Source organism: Rhipicephalus microplus, chromosome X (genome assembly GCF_043290135.1).
Source record: "Rhipicephalus microplus isolate Deutch F79 chromosome X, USDA_Rmic, whole genome shotgun sequence".
NCBI classification, from domain to species: domain Eukaryota; kingdom Metazoa; phylum Arthropoda; class Arachnida; order Ixodida; family Ixodidae; genus Rhipicephalus; species Rhipicephalus microplus.
In genome coordinates, this window is record NC_134710.1 from 111524510 (window position 1) to 111549124 (window position 24615).

The 24615-nt window shown below is 45.7% G+C and overlaps 1 protein-coding gene across 2 annotated transcripts in view; it reads right to left on the minus strand.

Annotated features, from left to right (window-relative positions):
- LOC142775698 (homeobox protein caupolican-like) overlaps window positions 1–24615 on the minus strand; it is a 467740-nt gene that overhangs the window by 36541 nt on the left and 406584 nt on the right. For both annotated transcript variants that reach the window (XM_075877430.1, XM_075877429.1), the window contains one exon: window positions 8369–8650. In XM_075877430.1, the coding sequence (XP_075733545.1) occupies window positions 8369–8530 (162 nt within the window). In that variant the 5' untranslated portion in view covers window positions 8531–8650. The remainder of the gene's footprint in view (window positions 1–8368; window positions 8651–24615) is intronic.

The window sequence follows — 24615 nt, forward strand, 5'->3', positions numbered from 1 at the left end:
ATCTCGGAGGCCATGCCACAACGAACAAGCCTGCAACGAGCGCCCACCAGAGGGGTCCCTTGTCACGCTCCCGGGCTGCCACTAGCTGCGGCCCCCAGACCTATGCGGTTGCTGCGCGGCTACATTCAGCAAGTTGGAAGCCCGCATGGCGTGGAAATCGTCGCCGCATGCTCTTGGAACTTGCAGGGCGTCTGTCAGTTGCGGCTGTTGGCACGAACAGCCGTGCGGCAAATCACATCTGAATTCGCACAAAGTTTCCAGCACTTAACGTGCAATAGTCTACTGCCGTAATCAAGTGGTTACGGTCAGTGCTTGGCTGCTACCTAGAAGGTCACGGTTTCGATACTAGCCGTGGCGGTCACTTTTTCGAAAAGCTAAGGTAGGAGCCCGTGCACTATGCCATGTCAAAGCGCTTAAAGAAGACAAAATGGTAAAAATTTCAGGAGCCCTTCACCACAGCGTCTCCCATAATCATATAATAGTTTTGGGACGGAAAACCCCAGATATTGTTATTATTATTTGCATGGAACTAAACGAATGGTGTGTGGGGCCGCAGTTGGTCGTTAGGTATTGTAACATGAAAAAGAAGTTTCGGGAAGACTCATGAGCTAATATTTTGTTTGAAGAGCGCTACCACAGTATCGCAGGCCAACTAACCAAAAATATTTAAAAGTAAGGCCATCCTCTTTTTTTCTTTTTCTGCATATTCCTTTTCAGCCAGTTTTTGGAGTAAAATTTCATGCACTACCTTCCCTTGCTGTACATTTCTGCGTATAGGCTGTCATCCTAAGAGAGCGAGTGACGTTTCAAGTAAGGTTACTGAGCGCTGAGTAAATGCGCAAAACGCACGTATTTATACGAGGTGATAAGTGATGAGTATAAGCATAGGTAGAACTGTTTCAGAAGGACAGTTCAGTTCTGCAGAAGCCAGCTCGATGAAAGAACGTTCGTGAAAGAGGACATTTCCAGGTGACATCCCCTATCCTCGTGTTAGCCGCGGGGATCGCCCTTTTACGATGGAGGAGCTCGAGGCAGCACTAGCTCTCTGCAGGCGTTCTACCTCTCCGGGACCCGATGGTATTATATACCGAGTGTTGTGCTCGGTTAACCTCGAAGAATGTGCAAGGACTCGGAGAATTGTTGCCCCATAACCACTCTTCATGGCACGATGACGATCTCCCTGACGACTGGAAAGTAAGCGGTTTGGTTCCCCTCTTGAAGCAGGGCAAATCCCCACTCGAGCTCACCTCGTATCGCCCAATTTCACTGGCCAGCCGTGTAGGACAGGTTATAGAACACGTGATAGGTTATAGACACTACTCCTTGACCGCCTGGAGTAGTGTCTTGAGCGCTACAAGATCTATCTGAATTCCATGGCCGTTTTTGACGTGACCGTTCTTCCATCGGCAGCGTAGTTGACCTCGTTTCGCATTATGATATGTGGGGTTTAACGTCCTAAAACCACCATATGATTATGAGAGACACCGTATGGGAGGGTTTCGGAAATTTATACCACCTGAGGTTCTTTACTGTGCACCCAAATATGAGCACACGGTCATACAGCATTTTCGCCTCCAATGAAAATGCAGCCGCCACGCCAGGATTTGATCCCGTGACCAGCTGGTCAGCAGCCGAGTACCTTAGTCATCAGAGCACCGCGAGGAGGCCTCGTTTTACATGTTCAACACAAAAAGTCCCGTAAGCGACTATCTGCAGCATTGTTCGTTGGTGTCAAAGGCACATACGACAACGTTTTACATGAGGCCATTTTTCATGCTCTTGCGGCTGTTGGCCTTAGAGGGCGAGCTTTTTCGTGGATTGCAAGTTATGTGGCTGCAAGGGCATTGTTTGTGTCGACAGACGATGTCCCAAATACACGACGACGTACTTGCAAGGTCATCCCTCAAGGCGGAAACCTCAGACCAACGCTATTCACTCCCGCACTTCTTGGCCTAACTAAATGCTTGCAACTACCATAAAGATTTCAAGATACGCAGATGGCATCATTGTCTGGACTTTGGCAGTCACACGTCCTCAGATACGTGCGCAGCTTCAAAGAGCAGCAACTTTGACAGCAAGCTCTTTGAGCAAACAAGGCCTGAGCATACCACCAGAAAGATGTGCACTAGTGACCTTCACTCGAAAATCAATGACGCCTTATGCCATCTCAAACAACGGGCAGCCTGTTTGCTACGCCAGACCTAACAGGTTACTTGGCGTAATCATTGACAGGGACCTCTGCTCTAGCCCGCACGTGGCCTACATGAGGCAGCTCTTGAAGGTAATTTCTCAGCTGTTCATGTTTTTGGCAGGAAGACGTGGTGGATGACAGAGCACTGCTTCTCGGTTTTCCAAGATATAGCCTGCCTGTGATGCGCAATACTTGCAATGCTATCAGAACTGTGTCGCGGGCCGTATGAACATCTCGTATTATTAAAAATTTAGCATCTTATTCACAAATTACATCAGAAAGGGCACCACATGATGTTTCAGTGGCTTCCAAGTTACTGCGGCGTCATAGGAAATGAACATGCCGATAATGCCGCCCGGGCTGCTCTTGACGGACACATGAGGAAGTCATACCACTTTAAAGGTCTGACGCGGCTAACAGCCTTCGAAGGCGCACAGGAGATAACGCTCTTTTTATGGTGTCCACCAAGCAGCCACTCATCAACACCAGCTGCGCTATTTGATGTATCTCTATATGACAAGTGGACTCCACCGAAGAGAGGCCACACTGCTTTATCGTTTATGGTTAGGTGTGGCATTTACGAAATCGTATTCCTGCTGATTTGAAATGGCCAACAATGCTTTTTGTGATGCCTGTAATTGTGAGCAGACGCTACATAAAATACTGTATGACGGTCCGGTTTACAATGTGCAGAGACGATCACTGCACGGCATCCATTATAGCGCACCTTGACTATAGACTGTCTGTTGAATCTGTTCTATCATGTCGTCGACAGAGGACATCGCAGCTGAACGCCACCAAGGAACTGCTGATGTTTTTGAAATAAACGGATCTGGACAAGCGAATGTGATAGGGACGTCGCATTTGGACATCAGATTGATGGGCCCTTACTTACTAGGTACTTGTGCACGTGCTTTGTGATGTGCTATCTTTCTGCCTCCCTCTCCCTTCTTTCTATCTCCCTCATCCCGTTCCCACGTGTATAGGATAGCCAACTGGTTATCCTCAACTGGTTGACTCCCCTACCATTCCTTCTATACCATTCTCTCTCTCTCTCTCTTTTCCAGGCAATTGTTACTGCGCCAGGAGTATTTATTCGACTACGGAGCTTATTTCTCCAGAAAACTACTTTCTTTGTAGCCTCATGCAACTACCAGAGTGAATGAATGAGAATGGTCCCCTTTCAATAACTCTTGTAAATTTATGTACAAAATTTCAACACGTAATTGAACAAGTCAAGGTGGCAAAAAGTGCGGCATAATACCCTCTAATCAGTTTGGAGCGTACCTGTTGGGTTAATAGACATCATTTTCAATCGTTAATGAAATAAACATGGCAAACACAGCGTTTATTACGTACTTATCTCAAAGTCCGCCTTTCATTCCTTACAAAAGTGGAGTTCGGTCCCCAGTGCCGGCCAACGACCCACCGGTTTCTAAGTGGGCTTCGGTGCCGTGACGCGGCGCCCGGGGGCAAAGCATATTCAGCCTGGACGACTTTCAACGCATTGCGCGCGACCAGTGGAGAAAAAGTGACAGTTTCGCCAAAAGGGCGAAGCAATGAATGCAATAGTAGCATATTCGAATGTTTTACGGAGCATCTGATCTCACGTAAATCTACAAAACGCTGGTGAAGGGAACACGACCACTCCAGGTGCACTTTTCGCACCGCTTTTTTTGTGTTCAGAGCGCAGCCCGTAAAAGCTTCCGGCTGCTGTGGGGGCACGAGGCGTGCGCTCATCGTTGCCGCGGTAGCCCACAAGCGCCCCCACCCTTGTTTGCTCACGAGATAGATGCGCTCGCAGACGACCCCAGCCGGAAAGGCGATGTTCGCTCTGCAGAAAGAGGAGGCTAGTGCCTCCTTCCCTACATATATATACATACATATACATATACGTGAATGACGGCAGTGGCAACGACGGCAAATACCAGCCGAGACTGTCCTTATAATTGCTATCACGATAAAGTGGATTTAGATATTCAGCAGACAGCTTATATCTATTTTTGTAGGGAATCTGCGCTAACCATGTGAACGGAACGTTGTTGTTGTTTTCTCTCATTGTAATGATTCGCACAAGCTGAGCGGGAGTTACGCTTTCCCGATGCTAAACAACGAAACTACAACGATTGGATGCAACTGCAGAAGAAGGAAATTCGTTCAAAAAAAAGGGGGGGGGCGGGCGGGTGGGGGGGAGCAGGCGATACAAGATGAACTTCTTCGCTTTCCCATTAACTGGATGCCAGTCAAGAAAGGCAAAGCACGGGTGAGTTGCATGCTACCGTGACTTTCGTGCTCCAAGGCATGGCTCGGCGAGACAGCTGTTTTTCTCGCAAATCATGACGCTCATAGAATAACCGAGACGCTGCAGTCGGACAGCTTTGCTCCGTGCGGCGCGGGAAGTGCCGAGGGCCGTCCCTTGTGCAGCAGTCCGGGACTATTCCTTCAGCCTTGCGCAAGAGAAAGCGCGAGCTGTCGGTAAAGTGTAACCTGATTCCACTGCGCGTTCATGTTTAATGTATGCTGTCCTGCGAGCGGCGCGCCTGCTTATCATCCCCGCGGTTCCGTTGCGCTTGGCGGAGGGCGCGTGCCTTATTTAGGGGTAGCGTGCCTGCGCCTGCATATCCCCACGACGGCGAATACACCGGGCCGCGGATTGCATTGTGACCGCATAAATTATGCCTTTGGCGCTCACGCAGGCGCTATCCGCAAGGAGCCCTCGAATCCGTGCTTTCCTATGGCAAGAGCCACCGATGCATGCCGCGCACGGATCGCTCGCGCCGCTGTTTGGATTCCCGCTGGCTATGCAGAAGAGTTGTCGTCGTTGGCCGTGCAAATGCTGCGTGCATGCCTCGATTACTGCTGCCATGCAACCAACTTGGTTTCAAGCATATATGGCTTCACAATTGCATTCACAATCGCACACGTGTATCATTCGCACAAAGGCACGCTTGCCCAGCCAGGGCGTGTTTACTCTTTCTCTCCCTCTTTTTACTTACCGCATTCCCACTATAGCGTGGAAAACTCGCACCACTGCACGTTAGTTGTCGCTGCCACATAAGCCACAGAAATTCGTGCTTTCACAGCTTTGCGGAAGCGGCTTCATCTCAACGTCTTGAATAATGGCTCTTTTTTTTGCAAGCATAAACGCACAAAACAATTTATGAGAATAAAACGTTTGGTGAGTCACTGCACCCTACCACGTCATAGCATCACGCCAACAGCAAGGGCTGCATGCTAGCAGAAAATGTTGATAAAAGTGTGCCAAATCAAAGGCTGTTTGCGGCTGTGAAATATAATCTGAGCTGGGAAAGACCGTGTCACATTATAGGAGGCACCCATCATTAGGATTAGTTTTTTTTTTTTTTTTTGAAAAACCTCACTTCTGTATTTGCCTACCGTATGACTTCGAAGACTATGCATAAGAGCGAGCAGAAATTTTGAACACTTTCTAAAGGCACGAAGAAGCCAATATCTTAAATACAAAAATGTATAATTCACAAGGCTACTTACTAACAGTGGTTTAGCTAATTTAGAGAACGCTAACATGAACTCAGCAGTTTAGAAAGAAACAAAGTATCCAGAAAACACAAATAAACTATGACTCACTTGTATTCACACTGAATTTTTAGGTCTTTTATGGTGATTACAAAACCTATAATCTCGTGCGCCAGACGACAGTTGCCCTGTAGACTTTGTTCAAGAACTCTATACGTGGAGGCAACAGTACCTTGGCACTGCTACAGTTATCTTACAAATACTTATTAGCAAGAAGTTGTTAATGAACGTTTTTCTTATCAAATTGAGGAAACCTGTTTACACAGGAAGATGTCGCAATGAATGGCGTATGAATTTTTCGGACACAAAAACAGTAGAACACAATTCAACATGCATTATCCAAACTCAAACTCTCGATCCAAGCGATATCGAATCCCAGGGCGCCGTACGCAAAGAGAAGGTGACAGCTCTGTTACATCGGGTCAGAACTCCCCGTGACGAAAAAGTTACACCTTGAATGAAGGTACATCGCACCAGAATCTATACTCGGGAAAAACGCCAAACCGTCTGTGATACGCTAGTAGACCACCTGTCCAATCACATCCCCTGAAGTGCACGATTTCCCTGCCACAAGGTGCCTCATTAACGGAAGGCATGAAGTTGTTGACCTAGGCTTCGCTACACCACACCGGGACAATCGCGGTCCATCTGCCATATGAGATGATAATACTACGGCATGCTTCGGTCTGATGATGCTGTAGCCAACAATGTGATGTGGGGTGCTTACATCTTTCTCTTTTTTTAAACGGTAAATAGGCGCAAAGAGCGCTTTCGCCTCTCACATTTTGTTACCAATACAGTATAACGCTGTAACAAAGCTCACACTAGTTCTAAATTTTGACAGATTTATTTTGATAAACCTTCTCTCAAATTACCTAACCCGACTTCTCTGCCCCAGGGCCCATTGAAACATTTGACTCTGAACTGCACAATTTCAAGAGACAGTAGGATTGGGCGTGTTGGTATAACATGATAAAGAGTGCTTACCAGCGCAAACGACAGGGCAGGAGGGGACAGGAGCTCTGTCAGCGCTCTGTCTCGTCTCTTCTCCTGTCCCCTCCTGCCCTGTCGTTTGCGCTAATAAGCACTCTTTATCATGCGCGCTTTCGATTGGCGTCATATAATTGAGCTACGTTGTGCCCCTACTTGTGGCTCGGACTGTTTATTAAGATGGTGCCACAATGCCAACCATTCAAGTACCAAAGGCGCCCATGCTATACTTATATAGGCAATACTGAACTATCCTCTGTTGATCGTTTTCGAAAAACACGCCATCGCAAGCGTTCGTCAGATCGTTTCAAGAGGGTAAGGTTCTCGGCCCGTGGACTCACGCGTCGCCGGCCATCAAAGCTACGCGGTGAATAAAACTGTTTTTAATATCGACCGAGATAAGCAATAGCTCGTAGGCATGTAATAGATAGGCGCTCACGCTCCACACTGAAGCGCCTTGTCCCATCTTCTTTCTTTTAATCACTGAATGCCTTTCACCCAGTACAGGACAGCAAACCAGACACGCATGTGGTTGACCATTCTGCATTTCCTTCTCTTTGCCGTAACCCGATCGGAACAGTGACCTGGAGCGACTATGAGAACCAGCGTTTGTGGCGCGGTGCTAGGATATTCCGTTCAAAAATGGGCGACAAACACTCTCAGTCGCAGACCCGTAGGGGCCGATCAGTCCGAAGTCGAAGATTGAATCCCCTAAGCTTACCGAAAAAAAAAAACACTTTTTTCACCCAGCTTTTATTCGTGCGCGAAGCAAACGTCAACATGTCAGCGGCGTTCTTGGGCAGTTGAATGGCAACCTCGTGGATATTACGGGTAGGGTGCAGCATTTTGAATGTTGGGTGACTACAATGGCTTCAGCATTGTAGGCACCCAAGCATTTACAGAAGTACTTCTTTGTCAATTTATGTACACGTGTAGCAGTGAGCAGTGTTTGACACGAAAGCAGCTAGTATACGGAAAACCTGGCCTGACCTCGCATAGAGTTGATTATAGGACCATACCGATTATTCATGTTCGTTTTAAAAGCGTGGCACTAAGCCCACAACTTAATGATTGATTGATATGTGAGGTTTAATGTCCCGAAAACACCATATGATTATGAGGGACGCCGTATAGTGAAGGGCTCCGGAAATTTTGACCAGCTGGGGATCATTAACGGGCACACAAATCTGAGCACATGGGCATGCCGCATTTTCGCCTCCATCGAGAATGCAGCCGCAGCAGCCGGGATGCAATCCAGCGACACGCGGGCCAGTCGCCGAGTACCTTAACCACTAGATTACCGCGGCGGGCACAACTCAGTGATAAGAATGACGCTAGTTCTGGCGGCACATCGTTGATTGATTGATATGTGGGGTTTAACGTCCCAAAACCATTGATGATTATGAGAGACGCCGTAGTGGAGGGCTCCGGAAATTTCGACCTCCTGGGGTTCTTTAACGTGCACCCAAATCTGAGTACACGGGCCTACAACATTTCCGCCTCCATCGGAAATGCAGCCGCCGCAGCCGGGATTCAAACCCGCGACCTGCGGGTCAGCAGCCGAGTACCTTAGCCACTAGACCACCGTGGCGGGGCACGCGGCACATTGTTTGGTACAATGATTGCGCTCACCAGGGAAGGGTAAAAAGCTGCCGAGCTTGTGCCCAATGCTGCCACGTATCCCGACTGCTCGGCGTACGAAGTTGGATAGAGGCCGTTGACGGCGAGGCCCGTGGCCAGCCGCGGGTACAAGAACCGGGATGGTTCGTAGCAAACGGGCTGCTCGGCTGCCATGGGGCTTTCGGGCGCGCCGCCGCCAGCGCCGCCACCGCCGCCGCTGCCGCTTGACGTCGAAGAGGCGCCCGAGGACGGTTCGGCGCAGCTGGGCGAGGACGCGCCGCCGGACACCAGCAACTGTGCACAAGGCAAGACAGAGCGGTTTATAGCCCTTTTGACACTCATACAGGAAATGCGAATCTGACGAAAGTACTTCCACTTGAAATATTGCGTACACGTGCCACAAGCGTGCTTTTTTTTTTTTTTTTACACTGCACGTGTGCAGAACCAGTTCACTCGAAATGTCTCTAGTTGCACCTTCTGAGGCATTGGCATGTCTAATTGGTTTCCTAGTAAATGCACATCCTCTTGCGATTGGGGATCAACATAATTCTTGGTCATGATTTAATGGTGGACTTGTAGAGATGGTGGGCGCTCACAGCTAACTGCTTTTTATACATGCACTCTTTCCCCTGGCATTAAAACACACGCTCAACGATTACAGGTTCGGCCCCTGCCGGTGGCAAGTGATCTTTAAGTTCACTTCAGTTTCGTCCCTGTAATATCATAATTACTTATATAACATCCTTTAAACTTTCATTTGTATTTCTGTCTGTTAGGCCTCAACAATATTCTAAGTAACACAGAAAAAATGAGCCCTTAAAATTGCCCTTCTTTCCTTAATGACATACTTGACTTACATGTAATGTAGCTGCTACCACTAGTCCAACCGTCCTATTGGATTTCTGTGATTTATTATAGCAACACAACGGCCAGGTGAGAGAAGGAATATAACACAAGCGGTGAACACTTTGCTAAAGATGCGTAAATACAACGTGGCAAGCTGGAATGAGGTGCTTGCGTCCATTGTAAAAATAAATCTCAAATTCACACACACACACACACACACACACACACACAAATGACGTTAATACAACAGACCCTCTGGCGCGTGCGTCAATGAACAACTCGGGAGATGAAATGCTGCCTAAGGGATGGTGCACACTGACAAAGTCACAACGCGAACGTGCAGGATAGTTTGCCAATTTGAAAGAACATTTGTGTATGAGTTTGTGTACAAACATCTCTTTAAATAATGCAGTAATACTTTTTGAATCACTTTCATATCAATAGACATAAAAGCAATTTGCATCACTTTCATATTATTGGCCATAAAAGCAATTCGTATCATTGTTACATGAAACAGTGATGCATGAAACTCACCGAAAAACATCTATTTTTCAGTGTTGAATGTACATGTGTGCTACATTGTGGTCGTATAGAGGTATTTATGACAGCTGCTTACTTTCCTGCAGTGAATTTTAGCGCATACTAAAGGGGCTTTGTCGGTCTATCACTCTATATTTCTCTTGTTGCATAAAAAATGTCTATTTGTGAGCGCCCCCCTTTTTCTATTTTTTTCGCACCCCGCTTTATGAGCCTACGGTTTAAGTTTTATTACATTTGATTCCGAAATGACCATTCAATTGGCCATTATTAAAATGTTGCCGACATCGCCAGCAATCGAACATATGACATAGTGCTCGGCTGCGCTGGTATTAACGGCTACATCGGTAAATTCTACCGCCATAGTCTTTCCGGTTGAAAACTACAATTTTAAATGCTCTTCCCCAAGGAATATAACAAGTGCTCTGAGGTTTCCACCTATTTGTATGTGAAATTACGGGACATTATGTGACGATATCGACCTCGCCTTTGAAACCTTGCAATTATTTATCTCAACACTTGATCTAGATTCAGGACAGCATGCTGTTGGGCTAAATTTTAGAAGATATTTGGCATGAGCAGAGAATGAAATGCCAAGTTCACCAAGAAATAAAGCTCAACAGAGCAATGGTGATGGCTATCGGCATAACGCCTCTATTCGCCGTGCGTGCAGTAACCATGTGAATGTTATTTTAAATTTGTTGCGTTTCAGATACGTTGAGTAGTCTGCCAAATGTAGGCTCTCATTTACAACATCATTGAAGGGACACTAAAAAGAACCAATGACTTTGTTTAGATTTCCAACTTCACCCTGAGAATTCTAATGGCATATGTTTCACTGTCATAAATTCATTATTAGCGGAGAAAATCAAGGTTGACGTTTTACATTTGGCGCCGAAATCTCCGCGCGTAACGTCAAAAAAGTTCAAAATGATTTTTCGTATTTTCACGACATTGGTTCAATGATAATTTGTGGCGTTTGGTGCGTGGATGTTAAGGGCACGTCTCAAACCTCATTTCCTTTTCACGCGTTTACTTGCTTATCAAGTATCGTGTCGCGATTGTCGAGGTTGTGAAATTGTGCTTTACTAATGCGCGAAAAATCATTTTCCTCTTCAGTGTCACGTTAAGCACTGCAAGCAGCACGAAACAGAAGTCATGCAGCTTCTTGATTAAAGCAATGTAGCCGAGTTTTTTGGTCGGGGTAGGTCTTAGTCGCCTAACTATAACACGACACAAAACATCAGTTTGCCAAGACAAAGTAACTGATGGCTATAGGCCTTGTAAGCACGTTAGACAGGATCAAACTTAGCTTTTCATCAAACCTCGAACCTCACTGGTTGAAGCGACGTTTCATCTTATGAGATTGGCGAGGTTTGAAATCGGATAAGACAAGCATATTGACGAGCCAAATAATTATATCGTTGCTACAGGGTCTATGGTGTAGTCCAAAACCTAAAAATACAGAATGTTCACAATTAAAAGGACTAAAGAGTTCGGCAGATCTCACTTGAAGTCAATGTTATGCGAAGCATTCAGAGGGAAGGCTACCATAGTGTAATGTTTTTAATGTGTGAAACGTTATACGGAATGACTCTGAAGAGATGTACAAATGTTGTACGGACAGACGTATGGTGAACAATCGCAGATGTTTTTTATAACTAGTTGTTTACAGTTGCAGAACGAGGCCAGCAGCAACATAAGTATTACAAACACCGAAAGCGATAAGCTGGTATATAGTGCTTATGTATGCGAGGATGGATATAGCCCTGGAGGGTGCTACATAGACACACTTCAGCGGATGACGCTTAACTACAATTGACGTTAAACCGACATGACGCCGGAATTATGGGAGTACGTTGTAGTGTTCATAAAATCAGAAAGCCGGCACTGAAGCCACAGTTGACATTTCACCAAGATTACGCCTTCGCAGGCTCGTCTTCCAAAACAGTTCCGTGTCTTGGCACAGCTCTGTAGTCGAATACTTGATTGCCACGCAGAATGCTGAAGTTCGGTTCCTGCTGGGGCCCTGATATGTATTTTTAAGTGTGAATACACTTTATAAGCGACCCCAAACCATCCACCACCGTCGGCGGCGTCCGCAGTCTTCTCTCTATCTTTGAAAGAAAGAGGACTTGGCGGGCCGCAGCGCGACGCTCTAACGAATAAGCCACGGACGCGACGCTGATATCGGTGTCGCTCCTCCGCTCTCCTCGCCTGCTGCAGCTGCGCGCGCACCCCTCTCTCTCGCGCGCCCGCCTTCTCTCTCAGTCTCCCGTCGAGAGCGGGTCATGCGATGGATGTCCCGGAGGCAACGCTACCATCTGGATATAAGGCGCGTTACTGACACCGATATATATATATATATATATATATATATATATATATATATATATATATATATATATATATATATATATATATATATATATATATATATATATATATATATATATATATATATATATATATATAGAAAGAGAGAGAGAGAGAGAAGACTGCGGACGCCGCCGATGGCGGTGAATGGTTTGGGGTCGCTTTTAAAGTGTATTCACACTATATATATATATATATATATATATATATATATATATATATATATATATATATATCTATATATATATATATATATATATACTGGTTTTTGCGTTCATAGGCTAAACGCTGACATCAGTTTTTTTTTTCGTGACTGCTTTCACGTTTAAATTACAAATGTCTGTTCCCTCCGTTCCTGGGTATGTATAAACTTTCAATAACCTGTGGCGCACACCCGTATACGGAGGCCCGTGGTATATGGGTATGCGCCACACGTGTCTGGGGGAAAGGGTTTGACTAGAGTGTACTAGAATGGGGGAGTGGGTCCACTGTGGCCGGCGGCAAGCGGTGCGGGTGAAGCAAAAACGGCGGAAAATTTGGTGGCGCTGCAGTAGCCTTCTCCTGAAGTGACGTCAGTTTCGGCGGGAGCGTGCGAGTCGTGCGGCGGTTCGGGCCGCACGACGCGCTGGCGGGGACGCTGAGCGCTCGATGTTGTCGTCTGCTCGACGCGCCGTCGTCTGTTCGATGCACCGTCGTTCGTGCGCTGTTTTCACAATTTGTCTCCTGGTTCTTTTTTTACACATTATTAGAGACAAAAACAAGTGACATGAAATAAAATGTATGCTTTTTTTCGTGAACGCGTAGGTTTGTATTTCCCTTTGAGCAAAGCCGTCTGGACAAAGAATACGCGGCAGACGGCACGTTTGCGTGCGCAGATATGTGTCTGCTGGTTGCATAACGGAGCGTTCCAAGCTGCTTCAAAAGATTAGAGGATGAGCACGTCTAGGCGTAGAAATTACTGTTGTGTCGTAGGCTGCCAAACCGGATACAGCAGAGTTAAAAACCAGCCCAAGCTCTCACTCTTTGGAGTACCTCAAGACGAAGAAAGACGCCGGCTATGGGACCAGAATCTCAACCGCGCTGATCGGCCCTTGCAAGTCACCGATGCCATTTGCGAGCTGCACTTCGAGCAAAAATACATACTAAGGCAATATGTACATATTATCGAAGGCCGAGAAGTATATATAGAGCGGGGAAAGCCGGAACTTCGCAGTGATGCTGTACCCATAATTATACCTCATCTCCTGAAGTGTCCTGACGAGCAGCCCACACCGGAGCAGTCAACGAAGAAGAGAGCGGCTTCACCACCAACCTGTGAAGACCAGCCGTCAAAAAGAACTGCGCTGCAATCAGTTGAGCCGCAACTGAGATTTGAAGATTGCGAAAGTGCGAGGCAAAGCGACAACGCATTTGAACTTGAAGACGTTGTCCGGCCAAACGACCACTGGGCAATGCACAAGTTTCGTCATTATGACGGAATTGCTTATGTTTCGGCCTCCCTAAGTCGTGAACTCGTAAGCATCGAAAAGACTGTGCTCATGAATTACGGTACCGACCGGAGTGAAGTGATTTGTCGGACATATGTTCGGAAGACGCTGATCTCCGAAAAGGTCGCCTATAACCTTGAAGATGCCAAACAAGTCCTGGACTGCGCAGAATCTCTTCACCCTTGCAGAGGAGCAGGTAGGGCGAAGGACTTCACCTATGACGTTCTTACGAAGAAACTGGAGCAGCAAATCTCTCATTCCGACGGCCTTGTCTTCAGTGTCACGTGCAAAGGAGCGGTTAAACAACAAGGTGAGTGCGGCAAACGTTTATTGAGACGTCACTTGTAATTGTACAATTAATCAATCAGTAACCTGTTTAATGCTAGAACATTTGTGTGGCCCCTAATTTTTGTAGTACTCATTAACATTTACGAAAGAATAGTTTGCCTACAGAAAGTGAAAGTGCATAAATTGCGTTTCAAACATGCATGGTAAAAAACTGGAAGCTCTTCATAATTTTTTTCTCGTATACTTCCAGGTTCTTCATGCATTTCATGCAAGTACGTGAGGAAAGTAATACTCACCAGAAAAAGCTACCTAAAACGAAAAGAGCGAAGAAACTCAGTCTCCACCAAACTGCGGGTCCTGAGTCAGAGAAACAAGCGGATGGCGACAAGGCTGTTGGACATTGCTGGTCGTCTCGAAGAGATGAGGGCAAACAATGCGAATGTCGCGGATAAAATACTAGAGGATAAAATATCGTCACTACCGCGAAAGCAGCAGGCAAGTGTTCGCGCTTGCTTTCAAGCTGCCAAACAAACCAGCAAGCAGGGCATGCGCTACAATCAGGAGTGGATCCTCGAGTGTTTACTCATGAAACTAAAGAGTCCCCGGCTTTATCAGCACATCAGAAAGAACGAAATTCTCATGATGCCCAGCAACACTACTTTGAAAAGATACTTGAGGTCATACGAGTCGGCCTTCGGTTTTAATCAAGCAGTAATGAACACTCTAAAGAAAAAAACCGCGAGCATGTCAGACCTCGAAAGACACGGCGGACTATTGGTGGACGAAATGAAATTGTCAGAACATTTCAATGTGACGGCGTCTGGCCAGATTCAAGGCTTCGTGGACCTTGGAGAATTTACGAAGCCCGAAGACAAGTACCAGCAATGTGATCACGGCATGGTCATCATGTTTGTGCCTTTCGCTGGAAAATGGAGCCAAATTGTGGGCGTTTTTGCGACAAAAGGAAATGTGAGAGGAGACATTTTATTGAAAATTCTCATGGAAGCTACCATCCTCGTGGAACAGGCGGGCTTGTTCGTCGACCACATCACTTGTGACGGAGCCCCCTGGAATCGAAAAATGTGGAAGCTAGCGGGGGTGTCGGCGTCATCGAAGAAAATAAATGGCGCCATACAGCATCCTGTCGACGAGATGAGGAAATTGCACTTTATCTCCGATTTCCCGCATCTGCTAAAATGCCTCAGGAATGGTCTTCTCCAGAAAGGCTTTGCAACACCAGACGGATTGGTACGTATAGATTCATGGTTGACATTTTACAAAGATTGTGTTTTTTGCATACATTGCATTACCTCAACCTATATTTCTAGGTGTCTGTGCATCCGGTTCGGGAGGCGTACCTTCTAGACAGAAGTGTTAGGACACTGAAAGTTATGCCCAATTTGACCGAGACGCATCTGGAACCAAACTCATTTGAGAAGATGAGAACCCCTTTCGCCTTCCAACTATTCGGTCCATATGTCCTACGGGGCCTGGCCTTCTACAAGGAGGACATCGAGAGAAGGTGTGGCAGCATCGAGGCAACTCAGCTGTTCTTCTCGTGAGTTGCGCCTACGTTCCAAATGAATTAAGTGTAATCGTAAACATCTCAAACGCATGATGAGCGCTCTTCTGACATACATTCTTTTTGTTTATTTTGCAGGAAGATCCAACGACTGATCACCGTGATGACTTCCAGGTTTCGGGCCGAAGCGCTGAGACCAGCTTCTACAGACGTGGCATTCCTGTCCAATTTTCTGGACTTCCTGAATGACTGGGAATCATTCAGTGACAACAAGCGGCACTTTCTCAGCGAGTCCACTGCCATAGGTTTTAGGGTCACTATAGCAAATACCCTTTCATTGCTGAAGTACCTGACAGAGAGCGTTGGATTCAAATATCTCATGACATCTCGACTTAGCACCGATCCCGTGGAACATTTCTTCGGCATCGTTCGCCAGTCAAGTGGCTGCAACGCGCACCCCTCTCCGGATGAGTTTCTAATAACCGTCAACTGCTTGTCCTTTTATAACTTGGCGCACAGTGTGGACAGCGCAAACGCAAACCCTGACATGATAAACGCTCTTGTCACTGTGCATGACAGACAGGGTCTAAAGGTCACGCACAAAAAAATTGATGATCTTATATCACAGGGAAAACTTGGCGAGGTCGAAAGCACGATTGCCACGATGCCAGAAAAGTTTGCTGACCACATCGATGTGACTTTGGAGAAGAGTGACTCGAGACTCATTTACTACACAGCAGGGTACGTGGCCAGAAAGTGTGTATTGAAGTTGGCATGCGTACAATGCAAAGAAGTGCTTCTGTTTGAGAAAGCTGTCGCGGTTGCTGAACAGCTCCCTTCGCAATTCACGGAGCAATGCGACTGGGGTGGACTTCTGTACCCCTCACGACAGCTGTATGATTTCATTGCCTCACTTGAAAACTTGTTTACTGAATGTTTCAGTGTTTCCATGTTGCACACAGATAGCATCTCTGACATCCTTTCATTGGTGAAAACTAATTTTCTGAACTCGAAAGCGGTCGGCTGTCCAGACCACAAAGATGCAGTGAGCACAAAGCTCGTTTCGTTCTACGTGCTCACTCGCCTTCACTTCTTAGTGAAGGGAATGAACAGGGAAAACGCTTCGAAACGAGCGAGAGCAAAACACTTAAAGCTTAGCAGGACAACATAGAGCCTGACGTTCCTTGAGCGACGGTGTCGAAGTCTTTCGATGATATTTATTTTGTTTTTTATATTTATGCGAAAAGCTTGCGCAGTCAATTTAAAATAAAATATTTTGCGCATATCACTTCTTTATTGGTGTCTTTCAGACTTCCTATCTATAGGTGAAAACACGTTCATGTTTCGAGCAAATGTTTGCATGGACACGTACCGCAGGCACGAAGAGAAAAGGTAAAATATAACATATTTCATTAATACCTACAACGTATACCAGCACTAGATGCCGAACAAAAACTCATCATAAAACCACCGCGACGGACGTGCGTCCGCCCTATAAGTCATTTCCTACGAATAGCACAGTTGCCGTCCGATGTGACTAAACTTCCTTTGCCAACACCCTCACGTAATCGCAACAGGACTGGTTCAGTTTTTCAATAATATCACGCGTCCCTAACGAATAGCTGCAAATTTGCAGAAGGGTTCGCATACTTTAGCTTTAATTCTCGTGATAACAGCTGGTAACTTTAGTCTTGCATCATATTCAATTTGCTGCCGTGAGTCTAAATTTGCACCAAACGCAAACTTACTTATATATCCCAGTTATATTGACATTTTTAAAAGCATCGCAGTTAATGCTCATATTACACTTTCGATGCGTACGTTTTCGCAAAAGCCAAATTCAACTTACGCTCTTGATTGTAAACAATTACCGTGGAAATCACGGTACTTGCGTGCGTGACTACCTATACGAGCAGGGCGTTTCGCAATATAAACATTTAGATTTTGTTGAACTGGCGCGGAAGCACGGTGCGACGCCGTTCACGGCCACGCACGCACGAACGAAGCAACAACGCTGCGAGACTGCGCCAGACGCGCGAGCAGCACGCGAACCGCGCGAACTATCAGACTACCCACCCGTCGCGAACCGCGTGGCAAAGGGGACTTGTAACCATGGCAACCACGGCTAAGTCTTCAGGTGAAGGCGATGGTAGCGCCACCTGGATTTTCCGAAAAAAACGCCTCAGCGTGGAGCCTTCAGTGGACCCACTCCCCCATTCTAGTACACTCTAGGTTTGACGATGCACGTGACGGGATTTTCCCCTTATTCATGTAATGATCAGCCAGACATATTCGTCAAACCCTCTCACACTCCCATACTTATTTTGGGTTGCCCCAAATTAAAGAGATTATTGCGAGAGAATCCAGACGTAGATAGATAGATAGATAGATAGATAGATAGATAGATAGATAGATAGATAGATAGATAGATAGATAGATAGATAGATAGATAGATAGATAGATAGATAGATAGATAGATAGATAGATAGATAGATAGATAGATAGATAGATAGATAGATAGATAGATAGATAGATAGATAGATAGTCGTGATATGATTATGAGGCATGCTGAAGTGAAGGGATTTGGAAATTTTGACGCTCTTATTTTCTTTAGAGAGGCCCTCGACACAAATAAAGCGCGTAGTTTTCAATGCCTCTTTTCGAACTGTGGAGTGCATCCATGTCATTGCACAACTGGCAACGCGAAAAGCAAAGAAGTTATAATTTTATTTCAATTGAGAACCGAGTTGAGTTTGGGACTACAGCCTTATTCTGGTCCTTGTCAAAAACGCTGCGTATATTCAGAAAACCAGACGCAAAATGTCCGGTATCGTGGCTATATTTAGCTCTATAAGCAGGAATTTATGAAGAATGTAGGGTGATATACAAAGGCTATTTTTGTTATTGTAAAAGACGTTTCATCCCGTGGGAGTGACGACATTGGCCGGTCGTTTTGATGGGTTCGACGCGACAAGTTGCGTGTAATATTCATGTGGTTCAGCTAGGCCACGCTATTGTGCACCTAAGAATGTAAAAACACTCCTAATACTTCCTTTGATGCAGAAGGGTTTCTATTTTTAAATATAAAACGGCGAGAACAATTCCAAAAATTGCCCGCAGCTTCCCTCGGGGGAACACTGAGGAGGATGCGGAGCATATAATTGGTTAACGGGGTGTTAAAGTGCGACTTACTTGGGTCGATGGCTAAATTGGTTAACGTGGTTGTGAAATGGGGTGTTAAATTGCGACTTACTTGGGTCGCTGGCTAAATTGGTTAACGTGGTTGTAGGAGGGGTGTTAAATGAGTGAACACGTACGACACGTATGCGAAAGGGCGGTGTTTATTTATTGCGACGAACTTTGAGCACGATGGCTTTTAGATGCCACTTTGGCCGGCGCTGGTCGAAGAGACGTCGATCATTGCGACCTCGGACGTCGACGCGCCGTACAAACCAACCGACGAGCGGCAACTGAGCGAGCGAGCACCGACCTTGAGTATATATACAGCGCGACGGCGCATGCACTGTCAGCTGTCGGATGTTCGAGAAGGGGGAGAAGCGCAACGGCGCATGCGCGCGCGTCAGCTGCCGATGTTCTCGAAGCGCGACGGCGCATGCGCGCGTGTCAGCTGCCGATGTTCTCGAAGCGTGACGGCGCATGCGCGCTACATTATACAGCTAGCGAATGTTCGTGAAGAGGAGAAGCGCACGCGGTGTGTAGAGGAGGAAGGGTGCACAGATGGTGGAGGAGTGAAGCGCGCGCGGTGTGTAGAGGAGGAAGGGATGCACAGATGGTGGAAGAAGGAGGAGGAAGCTTGCGGACGGCGCCGCACTACAAGCCTCGAGTATTAGATGCTCCGCATCTAAAACGACGCCGGAAGCGCTGAAAACTGCCACTACGAGGCGGAGTCTTCCGGAATGGGCTTATAAGACATGCGGGTGATTGAACATGGCCTTTGACGTCAGCGGAAGAATGAAATGCGAAAGGGTACGTTTTTCGGTGTTGTTTGCTAGAGTTTTAAACATGAAGACTAATAAAATCAGTTTTCGTGCACCACTTTTCATCATTAATTTCGCGTTTGTTTCGGATTTTATTGCGGCACGCATTCTAGCTCCTAATAAGAGAGTCGAAAACCTTCACAGAGCCCCTTTGACGTGAAATGACATCACACAAGTACACGGGTCACCAACATTCCGCCTCCATGAAAATGCGACCGCCGCGGCCGGAATCAAACATCCGGTCACCAGAAGAGCACCTTCATCGCTTCACCATCGAGGCGAGCCGATCAAATTAGCCTATCAATAAAAATGTAAATTATCGTGCCTGTCTCTTTTTGTCATCCACTCAGCTCATGAGCAGCGATTAGCCGTGGTAAACGATCAATGAAGTAGTATTTTTATATAACCTTGCTGCCAAACCACATACTGAGTCACTGCGCAAGTTTATAGCAAGTGTATAGATATTCTACCAGAGCTGCTTTACACATATGTAGTGCCATAATCACCATCATCATTTCTCAATCACCACGCCACGCCTCTCGCGCAGCTGATGCTAGCTCGAGCTACACATATATTTGGTCTTTATTCCCACAATGGTGAACGCATGAAGTTAGTGGTTTAAGCTGCGTGAAGTCTGCATGCCTTACACGAAAATGGAAACTATTCTGAGAGCTGAACGGTTTTATATTGCTCCCACAACATTGGCGTCTAAGCTTTTGTTTATGCTACATATCATCTATACGTTCCCCATAAATCCCCTGTCAATGCGAAAACACGGCAGACAGGCATCCCCAGCTTTTTCTGCTCTTTGTTTTTGTAACTCCATATTGGTGCGCTTCAAAGCAAATAATTTAGTCTCTGCGTTCTTCACCAGCATGAGACAATGGCTAGCGAAATCCACAAAATATTTCTATTATATCTCCATCCCTTTAGTACTTTAAATTCATAAGTAAGTTTATTTTTACTATTTATATGCTTCACAACATAGCGTTCAAGCTCTTTTGAAAAAAGCGCGGATGATTGTCATCCCTCTGTCGCTCAGCAGAGTGATTGATGAATTTGTATTTGCGGCTTGATTTGCTAAAATTAGACACTATTTTTTAGAGCGAACGCTGTTTTATGTAGAATACTCTGAACTGACAGGTACTTATAGAGGCTGTTAGTTGACCAGGCACCAAAACAGAGATATCAAACTGTCCGTGTCTTCTTCGTTTGTTTCTATATTCATTGGTGCTGTAATAATAAAGAGAAGGTTTGAATCTCTATATTCTTAGGTTTACGGCACTCGTAAGACATGCTACATAGTGGGCCTGGATATAATTGCTCTCCGCTTTTGAGTATTTCAGTATCACCTTTTAGTGTATTTATTTTTTAAAGAAACAATGCCTACAACGTTCACCACCCTCTTAAGCATTCCCATCGGCCCTACATAGTTTGCCGTTATGGTTTAACATACCCAGAAATTAAGCCTATAAATATAACCTCCATCCCCTCAGGCATTGGATATTCACGCCTTGATTCCTTAATTCATTCGTGAACACTAAAAATAGCCACTCAGCGAAGAGTTGCACACGTTACGTAAGCACATACCCACAAAGCATGGACGAATCAGTTCCCTTTCAACAAAACTTTTGTATTGTTTCTAGCCCTTTTCGTGTTCGATTGGTCCTCATAGTCAGGTTAAAAGCATATAGGTACTTTCAGCTCAGGAAAGCGTAAAAAATAACATTTATCTGTTATAGCAAAAGGCCAAGCCTTGACTAGCGGGCTTGGACATTGTGGGCAAGTAGCTTCGGAGTCAAAATCTATCGGGAGCGTCTGGAATAACGCGGCACGCTCCTCATATCTCTGGCTTCTGGCACTCAATGAAAACACCTCGCGTGTACCCTCATGGACATCTTTCTAAGTAACCTCGAGACGAAGAGAGTGTTTTACTGTCAAGATAATGATATTTGTCAAGGACAATACACAGAGCGGTTTACAAACATTACCTCGTTCGAGAACACACATGCAGCGAACGCACAGTGATGGAGTTTCCACACAAACGCGTCTTACAATTGAGAGGAAACTATATGAAATATGTCCTTGCAATGGGCTGTCTGTATGTCTAAACAGAGAATAACAGAAGGGAAGCCGAAATGCGTCGGCATATGATGACTTAACTGTACTCACCCATTGCTACGTCAACATTATCAAAGCTGTTTAAAAAAAAGATACATCCGTTAAAAGTTTAGAGGCTTGAGCGCTTGTGGTGTCTTGGTATGTACCATCGCGAAGATTCATTGTTTTCGTTTCTGCTGAATTCTTTGACCCATCATTTTCATTATATCTTAAGTTGTTTCGCATTATATGGCTATCTTCCTTCTAAGTGGGCAATTTCTTACCGCTTCTTTTTCCTCATCCAGTGAATTTATCACAAAAACGGGAGCATAAGGTATACCTTTTCTAATTTGATTCTTACCATTCCTTTCTAATTCCAACAAACTTGCACTATTTAGCACCAACACATTCTTAAACAAAGAAGAAGAACATAAACTTTATTGTCGAATCAAGACGATTAGAGCCCGGAGTTTTTTTAGTGGGCCTGGGCACCCACCGCGGATGCGGGTCCGAGACTTTGTCTCGAAGCGGTTTCCTCGGCACGCTGGACGGCCGAGAGTTCTGCTGTCAGGTTCGAGCTGAGCAGTGCGGCCTTCCAGCACGAGTGGAGGCTGGCGGTGGAAGAGAGAGTTGAATCGGCGCTGTTCGATTTATCTATCAGGCCCTGACCCAGGTTTCATGATTTTGCGACTGCTGTCAATGCACGAGGCGAAACAAGGCGAAGCATGCAGCGTGAAGGAGAAAAAAGATAATATATAGTAATGTTCGCTGCACGTGTTCTCCAAACGCTGGAGGTAAACAAGGACTCTTATGAGATAAAAATGGTAATGAAGGATGTGTTATGGCAGCTTCTTGAAGCTGCAGAGGAGGAATAAATCAAGATATAAAGATTAAAATGCAAATTTTGAGTGCGCAACGCTCTTTGGTGCATACTCCAGCAATTTCGGTGTCAAAATCATATCTATAAAAGGTAAAAAGCATGAGACCTTTTCACTATGGATACATACGGCTCCATAGAAAACAGATGGCGTTGGGGTGGGTCGACATTAGTTCGGGAGTGGGCTAACATAAATTTGAGGGTGATAGGAGAACGGGCAACGTACACGGGGGGGAAAGAAGTAAGCATCATTAGCCGGGCCACGCGCACGGGAAACTCTCAGAACTCGCTTTCTTGCCATGCATAAGGCATCACCGCCCCACGCAGTAGCAAAATAAATAAATAGATAAATAAATAAATAAATAAATATTTTTTTTCTTTTTTTCGCACACGAGTTGTCCGATGGCTGCTTACGAACTCAAGTTTTCCATCCCAAGCTTTATGCAGCTTCTTACCCATGCGGACGCGTATGAGAATGCTGACAACGGGCTCCGTTGTGTCCGTTCAATACTGTGGCACTGAGCAGTGGCCTACTACCTCAGAAGCCTGCAAAGGCAGCCACTGTATGCTGTAGCGCTTCTCAAGTGCACACTCAAAGGAGGGGAAAGTTACTGACTTGGACCAAATTCGCAGCGCCTTCGTCACCATAAGCCTTCGTTTTTAGTTCGCTTGGGCACTTGAGATGCATCCGAAGCGGCTCTTGTGCGCACGTGATACATCCTAGCCCCATCTCGCCGCCAGTGGGGAAGTTCGCACTCAAGTGAAAGTGTCAAGTATTTGCGGGGTACGGAAAGGGCCAGACGCCGACGTAATCTTTGTAGACATTATCAAACACAGTGCTCCACATAGTTGATGGAGGTGTTTACTCTCAAAACTGCGCTAGATTGCAAACTAATGTAGACGCTTCATCTATAGGGCCGCACTTACGAACAAGCATGTGCCCATCACTGAGGAACGAAGAGGCAATGTATCACGTAGCTGGTGATATTTTCTCTGCACTTAGCCAATGAATAATCAGAATAAATACTTGATTTGCGCGTATGGTGGACCAAATTAACTATACTTATTACAGTCATGTGTAGCACGAAGTGAAAATAAACTAAATTCTATGAATAAGGTTCAGTTGTGTGATTTATTCCCGCACATCACTTGGGTCATTGCTCAAAGCAATGCTTGGCGTGTTGCTCAAGTGATGCGCATCGCTAGACACGTTACGCATCACTTGCGTTTGGCAATTGGCTTATAAGAGATCGAGACACATTTGTGTTTCTGAAGGAACTACCGAACACCTGTTTTGTACATGCCTTGAATACTACACGTGCATTCAGCACGGCTGTTTTTACAGCCTCATAAACAAGCTATAGACTCTATTTCACTCTCTAAAGCAAAAGTTGTTGACCTGACCACATCCAGCACTGGGGGAGTATTTATTACGCGCGCGATTCAAGTTTGTTGAAGGGCACTGAACTCAGTCACGATTTATTCCTTTTTTTTTATCGTCCTGAGTGCCGAAACAGAGCATGTACGATCTGTTTAATACAAGAAAACGTTTATTGTCCGGAAATTACACATGAAACAATTTAGCGAGCGAAAGTGAGCAAAAGCTATTGTCTATTGAGATATATAAAAAATCTGAAAGTAAAAGGTGCCATAGAGATGCAGCCAGAAACACAGCGGAAGGTAAAAGAAAAATTGGTGGCAAATTAAACAGGAAACATCCCAGTGAAATAGCCGTTACATGTGTTCACGTAAGATAAAAGCTAGGATATGTCAAACAAAGAAAGAAAAATGAGAAGTAAAGCGATCGAAATCTGGTAGAAGTTCCTGCACAGGTGTAACGACTTCATGCAATAGAGCGAGCTGACAGCAATATATTAACTACTAAGTTGAACAGAATGACATCTATTTTTGATTGAATGGGACAAATGAGACAGACAAGGAAATTTACTGTCACATTCATGCGAAGCTTCAATGAAAACACTGTCAGGACAGCGACGAACACGTAGCACAATCATAGCGTAAGCTCTATCTCACGCTGTGACTATGCTGTGTAACGGCTTCGTAGGAGTCCGTGGTGAACTCATCACGGCTATACTGCGAGAACTGAGCGTGAAAAGCCGTCATCTGATGTGCACACATGCATGGAGCGGGCGGAGGTAGAGGGAGGGGGCATAGTGTAAAGTGGGGCTCCAATGCTGCCCTTTCCTTTACGGACTCGTACCTTTCCC